The 10827-nt window shown below is 42.6% G+C and overlaps 1 protein-coding gene across 2 annotated transcripts in view; it reads left to right on the top strand.

The window, feature by feature from the left end:
• The window catches only part of arid3a (AT-rich interactive domain 3A), a 38621-nt gene extending 34898 nt beyond the window's left edge, over window positions 1–3723 (top strand). The window contains exons 6-9 of one of the 2 annotated variants that reach the window (XM_069702348.1): window positions 89–336; window positions 954–1244; window positions 2535–2624; window positions 2992–3723. In XM_069702348.1, the coding sequence (XP_069558449.1) occupies window positions 89–336; window positions 954–1244; window positions 2535–2624; window positions 2992–3140 (778 nt within the window). In that variant the 3' untranslated portion in view covers window positions 3141–3723. The remainder of the gene's footprint in view (window positions 1–88; window positions 337–953; window positions 1245–2534; window positions 2625–2991) is intronic. The other variant, XM_069702349.1, reaches the window with a different exon arrangement.
• The last annotated feature ends 7104 nt before the right edge of the window (window positions 3724–10827 follow it).

A 10827-nucleotide genomic window follows, 5' to 3' on the forward strand; every position in this document is an offset into this window, starting at 1 on the left:
CTGTCGGCTGAACTTCTAATACACTCAGCACAGGATGTTTTTATATCAAGAAGTGTTTATTTAGATACACAAACTGTGTCGATTTCAGATACATGAAGTACCTGTACCCGTATGAATGTGATAAGAGGGGTCTGAGCAACCCCAACGAGCTTCAGGCAGCCATCGACAGTAATCGACGGGAAGGACGACGACAGAGCTTCGGCAGCTCCCTCTTCACCTACTCACCCAATGGGACACCCACCATGCTGTCCTCGCCAAAGCTCCCCACGCCCAGTATGGGCCTGACCATGGGCACCAACGGGGCCTCGCTCACCCCCATCCAGAAGATCAAGAAAGGTGAGATTTGTTCATCATGCTGTTCTCGGTTCAAATGCAGTAAACTCCTGCAGGGAGGTTTTGTTGGAACTGATTTCAAAGTGGGAATAGTTTTCAGCGGTTATTGACTCATTTCATCTTTGATTAACACACATGAATGTGGCCGTGATATTCACATCAAATCTAAAATATTCAAAGAATTTTAATCAAAATGACAAACACAGTAAGTTGATGGGTTTGTCTTGACAAAGGCTTAGAAATCATTCAAATTTATGCGCATCATTTGAGGTGAATACTTAACATAAAAATAGATACTTCCTCTGTGAATAAATCACAGCGAAGGTTCAAATAGAGCTCCAATGCAGAACCTTGATCTGCTAAGAAGTACATTTAGTGCAAGAATCAGGTCCGACGAAGGCTATTTTTTTGAGAAGAAACTCCAATCTTCATCTGTCAAATTTAAGAGATGGCAGCCAATTCAAATTTGTGGTCGTCCCTGTTGTCCCATGCTGTGCTTCTCAGACCACGGTTTAACCGTTTGTTTTACATCTCGGCTGGATAACGCATCATATTTGGTTGTATACGAGTTTGCCAGACTTTAACCTCCCCGCGTCTCCCTCTCTGTGCTGTCCGACCAGAAGAGGAGGGAGGCCAGGGGCTGCTGGGGATCGGACTCCCTCGATTGCCAGTGGGGGCCTTGGCGGGTCACTCGGTGGCTACTGTGCAGGCAGCAGCAGCCCAGGCAGCGATGGCGGCTCAGGTGGCAGCTCTGGAGCAGCTGAGGGACAGACTGGAGGCCGGTGAGCCGCCAGAGAAGAAGATGGCGCTGCCGGCCGAGGAACACCACCGACTGCTACAGAGAGCGCTGCAACACAACTTGCTGGCCATGACCGCTCAGATACCCATGAACATCCGCATCAACAACCAAGGTACCGATCACACTGTGGGGTTTCTGACATGTTCAGCTAACGTGAGAGGAACAAAACAACCAGTCAGGCATTATTTTTTAGGTTTTCCCATCCGTTGCCCTGCCAGGGGAGGAAATTCCTCCTTTATCTAACCAACATGAGAAGAAATTGTGAACGAGCTTTTTTGCATCTGCTGAGTCTCGAGCGCTCAAACGTTTGAGGTTTGTGAGGCGGAAAAACAGATTTTGTCACTCGTGAAATTAAACTGTTATTTCCAAATCAATACTAACTCCCCAGTCTGGATAAAAATCTGATTATCGTAATTTTTAATTAGTATTGATCTTTGATGGAAGTATTCACTTTCTTACATTTTAGAGTGACAGGTTGCAGCAGATAGGAACAGGATCATTTGGTTCAACAGACATCAATATATGCAAACACCCGAGAGAAAATTAAAATGTAACCCGGGGTGATGAATGCCACTGCCTCAAGGTAAATGGATAATAGAAGAGACTATCGGATGCTGCCTTAAAGAATTTGGAAATCCATATTCATGTTTTCAAAATTAAAACAATCAATCAGCACAAAGAAGCTAGAAGCTCTTTCATAGATTTACCTGCATCTCAGACCAGAATATCTTAACCTGCTCTAAATGTAAAATCATTCCAAACCTCGTTCAGCTCAGCTGTCCTTCGCTTAAGATCCAATTAGATTCCTTTTTTTTTTTTTTTTTTTTTTTTTCATTATTTTGGATCACTACGAATCTTAATCACATTAAGGTACATCACAGTGGCTGTGGGCAACATTTTTCATTTTGAATTTTAGTGTCATGTGTGTGATCTAGATTTCACACATCGATAGTTCGTATTTCTATTCATTCTCATCTTTTTTTTTTTAATTTTTTTTTTTTTACCTCAAACCACAGCAGCCAACAGTGAGAAAGTAACCCACAGCAGATCTAGTGGTTGATCTGTTTAGCCTATAGATTCAGCATGTATGCATGCGTGCATGCATAAAACACTGTATATTGTCTGTGTGGGGATTCCCTCCTGCAAACAGACTTTGATCTTATAGCAGCGTTTGTCTTGGTTGCTCTCTATCTGATGGAGCATGCAAACTGTTTCTCAGTAAGTGATAATAAAAGGGACTTCACGGAAATGTTCTGTTGGACTTTTTTGAGAAATTCACATACAATGTTGCTTTAGCTGAGAAATTGTGAAATACGTTTTCTCATTTGGTTTAAGGAAGGTGCAAAAACAAGTGAAAAAAAAGAAAGAAAAAAAAAGATGAAAACTGTTGTCTTCCTGACAGATGGCAGGCAAGACTCGGCTCTGAACCTCACCACCAACGGCACGAGCAGCATCAGCATGTCAGTGGAGCTTAATGGAGTGGTGTACGCTGGTGAGTAGCACTTTCATAAGGCACAGGAAGTCCAGCTTATCACATTCTTCTTTATCAACATATTTAATTCAATATTTAAACAGGAAAAGTTCAACATTTTTCTGAAATGCTCAAATTTGGGGGGTTTTGTATTTCTTGGCGAACAACAACCAGCTGCTGTGACTTCTCGCGGTAACGTTGCCAGGTTTGGTTGACGCCACTGTGCCTGTTAAGCTAGGCTAATCGTCTCATGGCTCCAGCTGCGTGCTTAATACAAACAGTGCTGTTGGTCTTTTCATCAACTGAGTATATCGGCCTCAAAATAGAGATGAAATTAAACGGATGCTCCTTTCATTTGTTTTGATTTCCCGTATCTTTGTCTGTCCAGGCGTTCTTTTTGCTCAGGCAGCAGCAGGGTCGGCCTCCTCTGGTGCTTCTGCGTCGTCCGTCTCCAACAAGGCTGCCAGCAGTCGCGTCGCTCCTCAGCAGCAGCATCAGAACACACCTACCTCAACTTCCAGCAACCCATTGTCTTAACAAACTCCCAGCCTTTCCTCTTTGTTTTTGTTTTTGTTTTTTTTAATTACCACGCTAACTAAAGCCAAAAAGCAACCTCATTTTCTATATCATCTATGCCAAAAACAAAGAGAAGAACCATCAACAGTACAGAAAGACACAAACTGAAACTCAGTTCACTTGAAGTACACTATCTCAGGTTTTCTCTCACAAACTCACCTCTTTTGTTCTTCATCGCCAAAACGATTTAGGAAAGGAAAAAAAAAAAAGAAACTTCCCAACTGAGAGCCAGTATATGCTAAACAAAAACGTATGCACAACCTGTGAATTATTTATTTCTGCATAAATGTAATAAAAGAGAAGGTAATAACTAGGAAGGGTAATGCACAAACACAGCTACTGACTGACAATGATGTTTTATCCTCTAGGGGAGAGAGTTTTTAAAATTTTATTTTAACTTTTCATTGTCATTATCATCATTATTGTTATTCTCTTTATCGTGTTTTATCATTTAAATCTTTAACAATTCTCTCGCTGCAGGAAAAAAAAAATCTATATTTAGAATTCTATATAAAAAAAAAAAAGAGAAAGAAATATGAATATCCTCTATTTTTAATCAGAAAAGCTTTAAAGGTATGTGTTGTTTCTTCAGGGCATATAACAATGTACCGTCGTGACCTCATTTTGTGTAAAACCTTTTAACCTTATTCACATGGCAGCCATTTTGGATAAGAGGAAGAACAAGTCCAGTGCAGCTCTGCGCTCCGGTTGTGTAACGAGCTACACACAGCTTTGTGAAATACAAATGTGAAGGATCTGAATGGGTCTTTTTATTCACTTTGTAATATAGTTGGTTCATTATTAATTGCTACCATCCTCTAGGTTGTAGTTAATTACAGTGCGACATGGCTGTTACAGGTATTGCAGTTGTCCTTCCTGAGAGAGCTGGTTAATTCAGATCTACAATCCTCAGCTGTTTGTTGTTGACATAAGCCCAGTTCAAGTCATATTTATGCCCAAATTTGCAGGTAGTTTGTCAAGCTTAGTGTTCAAAATGGCTGCTTGTAGGAGTAAGGTCAGTTGTGCAGGTGGTAAAATGAATTCTTTCACCTCGCTGCACTTCAACACGCCGGACGCTCGGAGTCTCGGCGGCGTCCACGCCGACTGTTCCTGTTCTTGTTTAGGGTTCTGGCTTCATGGGAATAACTTAAGTTTTCACAATTTTTCTCAGGTGTCTCATCGCTTTGTACAATATCCCGTAATCTTTTATTACACTTGACAGAGCAGTGCTTTCCCGCCTCTTTCTCTGCCGTCAGAGCCGTTTTTAATCTTCTTTCTAACTTGGCCTTCTTATGGAGTGATTGTCTTAAGGTCAAATGCATGCATGTATTTGTAGATAAAAGCCCTTCGCCGTTCAGAACCAAGTGATTTCCTGTCTTAAATTCACAGCAGTTGAGTGTCCACGAAATCTCTATTATTGGTAGGACACTCACCTGGACAATCAGGTGTCAGGAGATACTACCTGGGCTTCAGAAGGAAACCCGACAGGTATTTCAGCTCATATCTGACATCGTGTTGTTTTTTTTTTTTTTTTTTGTATTATAGATTACAGATGCTATTATTTTTTTTGTTTCAGCTTTGTGTTTTGCATGACTTAGTGCTTCTTCTAATCCAAGTGCTTCTTATCCTGTGCTGCGACGTGGACAGGGTCTACTTGAGACGAGCTCGCCACCCGTCTAGGATATAACACAGAAGGACTTGTGATCCTCGGACTGTTCAGCTGTTGCTTACTTGGAGCTTCTGTTAACGAGAGCCGAGCGGTTCATCTCCGCGTTCGCTTTGTGTCTTGGTGTTTGTACAAACTCTCGAGTTAGATTTCTAAAAAGTTGAACGTGCCACACGGGGACATACGACGTCACTTCGCGAGCAGTTGTGTTTTCTGCATTTTGAAGTGGATCAATCATTCAGCTTTTTGAACTTCAACCTTATGTTACATCTGTGGACCCTAGGCTGTTAAAGATTGTTACCCACCGCTGCGCAAAGCAGCCTCGTTCCTACTGACTTTAGGAAGTAAATCAAGCTTTGTACGTGGGTTGTGTTCTGAGGCCTTAACACAGCGTGAGATGACCAGAGAGCGAGCTGTACCTCCGTCTAATCAGTTTTTTTTTTTTTTTTTTTTTACTGTTCCAGTCAAATATCACCAGACGGCTGTCGTGGCTTTGATTCTGGATTCGCCTCTCGGTGGAAAATCACCACCAGCTGCTACACAAACACTGGTCAGAGTTGAAAAGTACTCTTCATACTCAACGAAGGTGCATGCAATCGTCCCAATGCTGTTCTTTCAAGTTTAGTGAAATAGAGAGAGACCTCGCAGGCAACTGAACTTGTATTAACAGCGCGTAGAGAGAAAAGAAAAGTGGAGCGCGAGTTGGATTTCAAAAGATGTGTCAGAATCGAAGGTTCTTCGGAAGCAGAATAGGATCTCTGGTTGAGTTTAATCTCAAACCCAGCTTACTGGTGCTGAAGAGCAAGTTTATTCAAAATGAAATTTGAACGTGAAGCAGCTAAAGGACCTTACGTAAAGCTTAAAAAAAAAGAAAAGAAAAGAAACATTTACATACTGATAATACGCTCTATGTTTGGACAATCAAAAGGGAAAACGCAGTATCTACAGATAAAATGTTTGAGAAATTATTCTTTAACTAAATATATTATGAAAGTGTGATTTAAAGATAGTTATGACTTTAACTAGAATCAGAGGCTACTGAGATGGAAAGCTAGTTAGCATTTAGACTGTTGTATCTGGTGTTTCATTTTTTTTTTCCTCCATTATGATATAAGATTTTGTATTATTTATTCGGTTTGGCAAGCTCGATTACTAAGATTTCCGAGCATCAAGGATCATTTACTAAATTCAGGAAACAGGAACGTGTAAATTAGCTTCAGCTGAGGCTCCCTCGCCAGCCAGTGACCCAGAGTGTCGTTGTTGTAGTCGGATTTCTACCTTTTGTTATTTTTCCCATCCTGTTGTTGTTTTTTTTCCGGATTCATAATGTCTGTGGGTATGCAAGATGTCAGAAAGTCAGATTTTGGTCTTCACTTAGTTTTGACCAAATGTGTTGTTGGTTTTTCTGAAGAGCGGCCTGCCCCCCCCCCCCCCCGGACAGGAACGGTGTCGTATGCATGCTGTGCTGATCTGTAGGTACACTTAGGGGCTCCAGCTGTGACAAACACACCCAGAGGAAAGGATGTCTCCTTGAAACGCATTTACATTTCAAAGGCTCTCTCGCATGTCCCTTCCTCCTCGTTTCCTCTGCGTTGGCCGACAACAGATATTTTGACGGGGAAGTAGGTTTTAGCTCGTTTTAGCCGGTGTGACGGCTCACGGAAAGCTCGGTATGTCTCTCTTCATGTCCTCTCTATGAGTAGCAGATGTCACCGCTGCTGGTAATGGCTGACAATCAAGAGGCGCGCTGCAGTTGAAAGCATCGGTTTGTGGGGGGAAGGGGATCCTGGAGGAGGCTAAATTCAATCAATCCTGATCTTTTTTAGATTTGACCCCTCCCCCCTGACCTTTTGGCCTCCCCGAGGCAACATTCAAGCACCTGCACCCCCCCCCCTTCAATGGATCCATGTTTATCTTGTATCTATTGATCGGTCCGGAGGGATATTTGCATTTGAACAGTGGCGGTACTGCAGCTCTCTTTCTCTCTCTCTGTGTGTGTGTGTGTGTGTGTGTGTGTGTGTGTGTGTGTGCGTGCGTGTGCATGTGTGTGTGCATGGCTGCATTTTTTTAAGGGATGTTGGGCATGTTTTTAATTGCGTGGTGGCGACAATCAGGAGAAGTTAGGACAACACTGTATACCTCCCGAACACTGACATCCCTTCAACCACAATCAAGCCCCGTTTCTACCTCAAAGACGAAAGCTTTGGCAGATTTCTTCAAAGGCGGCCGTGTTCATGCAGGGAAACTGGATCAAAAATGACGCCGGTTTCACGAAGACTATGAAAGAGATTGCAGTGACAGCAGACAATCAGATATCTGCTCAAATGTGACTCTCTCGCCTTTGATCAAATAACCGAGTTGGGTAAACTAGGGGAATCAGGGAGGTCATAGTTGAGGAACCGGCCGAAGCCTCGGCGTCTGTGGTAAGAGCTCCCCTCAGTGGAAGGTTTTGTTACGACGCCCAATCGGCTCAGTTTTCCCGATTTGGAAACGCAAAAGGGTTTTAACGTCTTCAAAGATTCGGTTTACGTCAGAGAAAATCCAAACTTTCAGCGTTTCTATCTTAATTTCCTTCCGGTGTTTCCAGAGTTTTAGCGTTGTTGGGGGTGTAAAAGCCTTTAAATCGGCATTCAGATGATCATCATGCAACACTAAGACTCCCATTAAAACCAGACTCGCAGAGACAGTAAGGCATTCAAATTCACCCAGAAAGAAGAAACACAATCAGCATACCGATCAATCAAACCTGCCTCTTTCTCTGGAGCTGTGGTCAATTGGGTCCTCCACATCGGAGGGAGCTGATTCCTCATATTTTAAGTCGCACCGAGTTTAAAAAAAAAAAAAAAAAAAAAAAGCAGATTGTGCTTCAGACCGGTTTCTATATTATTTCTGAAGGCTGCGTGTCTGTAGGCGCTTCCACTCATAGAGCCTGCGGGTGGTTTTCGTCGTTCGATTAGACAATGCTCGCACAAGACTTTGGCTTTATTTCTGCGTCAGAGTTGCATCTTTGTTGTGTGGTAATGCAGTTCAAAGCTTGGATTGATTTCAAAAGTCAGCTTGTTTTATGCAGCTGTACAGATTGGAACAATGACCAAGCCGAATATCATTTTCCTCGCGCGCTCAATTTACCGCATTGTGTTTGTATTGGAGTTTAATTTCCTGATAATGTAATAATATCAGCACAAACCCTGAGAGTCTATTTTGATTGGCAAACCTTTTAACGTAACAACATCAAAACTACAGTATTTTACCTTGAACCATTGCTGCTTTTATTCCCACTCGTTAAAATTTGACCTGGTCCGCAGTTACGGGTTAAGGTGCATGTGGGCTTTTGACTGGATTTCACCACTGACTTGACCTCCTATCATGTGGACAGGGGAAGTGATGATGACAAAATGACCAGGTGCCTTCTGCTGTGACAATTGTATCAATTAACCTGTATTACTAAAATTCATTCAATTAGACTATTTCAGAAATATGGCTTTTTAGGGCTATGGATTATAACATGCTTATATTCTTTTTTTTTTTTTTTTTTTTTTTTGGGGGGGGGGGGGGGCGGGGGGGCATGCTGTAGCAACCCCCCCGACACACAGAGATTACTTCTAGAGCAGATTTATGAATACAGCGATAATAATGATAATAATGTGATTATTTTAGGGAAGCATGTAATGTGTGCGCGCGTGTGTGTGTGTGTGTGTGTGCGCGCGCGAGCGTGTGAGCTTCACTTGTCTTCGAGTATCTTCAGAACGGAAACAAGGCTCTGTCTCTCGTCTCTTACAACTTCTCAGGAAAATCTACCTCTACCTCCAGTTCGATGCATTTAACCCAGTGAGGGCTCAAGTTACAGTTTAGCAGGAAGAGGGCACGAAGGGGCGAGCACCGGGGTCCGAGATCAACTTCGACAAGCCGGGTCAGAGATGAACGCTGTTTTCTGACTCTACAAAGTCGGGCCCGTTTGTTTTATGATCTCAGCGGATGTCTTGTCCTTCTGGTTAGGAGGTTCATTTCAAACACTTGAGATATGTTCTCCCTCCGTGTCTGTTCCCCTTTGTTGTCATTACACGTTCGTAACACTTCTGCTGTTTCGTTTATTTGAGCACCAACAACAGGGAACCTCCAGCACAACAGCTAACTACTACTAGTACTACTACGAGTACTGCTTCTTGTACCACTGTCAATACGGCAAGTCTGTTTTCAACTCTTTCAGTCTGCTCTATTAATGTGTGCTATATTCCTCCTTTTTTTTTTTTCTTTTCTATAAATGATTACATTTTTGATGAATGGGATGTTTCCCGGTAACCATGGCAACGGTGAAGTGGCAGCGGGCAATGCAACTGTTTATTGTTTTCTTTTCTTTTTTTTTTTTGAAGGATGAAGAGTTATTCTTGCCTATTTACTCAGTATGTGTTTGTGTGAATACTTTTATTTTGAATCTGAAATTAATAAAAAATATCACCTTTCTTAAATGTCAACAGAGTGTTGGAGGTTATTTAATAACCTGTATTCTCAGATTAGGCAGCCCGTTGGTCAGTACAGTCACTAATCAGTTATTTTATCCCAGATTTACCTTGTTAACTCAAACAACCAGAAGCATCTACGGACAAGACATGACCAGGTGCAATTTCATTTCACACGAAAACTTTTAAAGTACTTACAATTGCCAAAAGTAAGGGAGGGATAGATGTACGTGTTCCAATCTCAGGAGTATTTTGTATATTAGTGTATCGTTAATGGAAGATAGTGGGGGATTTAATTATGCAAATCCTTTAATTAAGTAAAAGTAGCTTAGTAATACTGCATCATGAAGTAGGTAGGTAGGTACTTTATTAATCCCCAAGGGGAATTTTTTTTTCGCTACAGCAGCATTTATAGATACAGGAAATCAATAAAATAACAGTAAAAAATATTAAATATAAAAATGCACAGTATATACAGTACTGTGTGTATATATATATATATATATATTTTTTTATATATATATATATATTTAAACAAACAAACACAGTCAACAGTGTTATTGTACTGTGATGGATTTTGCCAGAGGTGAGTTATTGTCCAGTCTTATTGCGGTCGGCAGGAATGATCTCCTGTATCTGTCCTTGTGACAGCGGAGCTGGACGAGTCTTTTGGAGAACGTCCTCCTCTGTCCCTGCAGCAGGTGGTGGAGAGGGTGGACAGGATTATCCAATATGGATAACAGTTTGTTCAGCGTCCTCCTCTCCACCACCTTTTCCAGGCTGTCCAGTTTGCAGCCGATGATGGAGCCGGCCTTCTTAACCAGTTTGTTAAGTCTGTTGGTGTCTCCGGCTCCAACGCTGCTCCCCCAGCAGACCACAGCGAGGTACAAAGCACTGGCCACAACAGATGGTAGAACATCTCCAGCATCTCGCTGCACACATTGAAGGATCGAAGTTTCCTCAAGAAAAAGAGTCGACTCATCCCCTTCTTGTGGACAGCGTTGATGTTGGTCTTCCAGTTCAGTCTGTTGTCGATGGACACACCCAGGTACTTGTCCTCCTCCACCGTGTCCACCTCCTCTCCCAGAACTCTCAGCGGTTGTGGAGCCGTCGTCTTCCTCCTGAAGTCGACCACCGTCAGGGCAGTAGCACCGTATGCATCCATGGCATTAGCATACAGTAGGTCCAGGGTTTTATTGTTCCGGGTGGGGCAGTTCACATACTGGTGCAAAGTTGGCAGAGCTTTATCCAGACTGGTTAAAGTCTCCAGTAACTGCCAAAAATACACCGGGATGCTTCGTCTGCAGTTTGGACACAGTGGAGTGGATGGTGTCCACTGCTGCCTCTGCGTCAGCTGATGGGGGAACGTACACAGCGATGACAATGGCGGACGAGAACTCCCTCGGCAAATAATACGTTCCCCATTAAGATCGCCGGTACCGATGGTTTATATTTCCTCCTCTTCGCCTTCAGCTGAGCTCCAGCTCTGCAACCCCGACGTCTTCTCCGAAGTTCGTCCTGGATT

The sequence above is a fragment of the Brachyistius frenatus genome, unplaced genomic scaffold (assembly GCF_029030835.1).
Source record: "Brachyistius frenatus isolate BFR_SWC_R1_liver_20210118 unplaced genomic scaffold, ASM2903083v1 Contig_41, whole genome shotgun sequence".
In the NCBI taxonomy this organism is placed as follows: domain Eukaryota; kingdom Metazoa; phylum Chordata; class Actinopteri; family Embiotocidae; genus Brachyistius; species Brachyistius frenatus.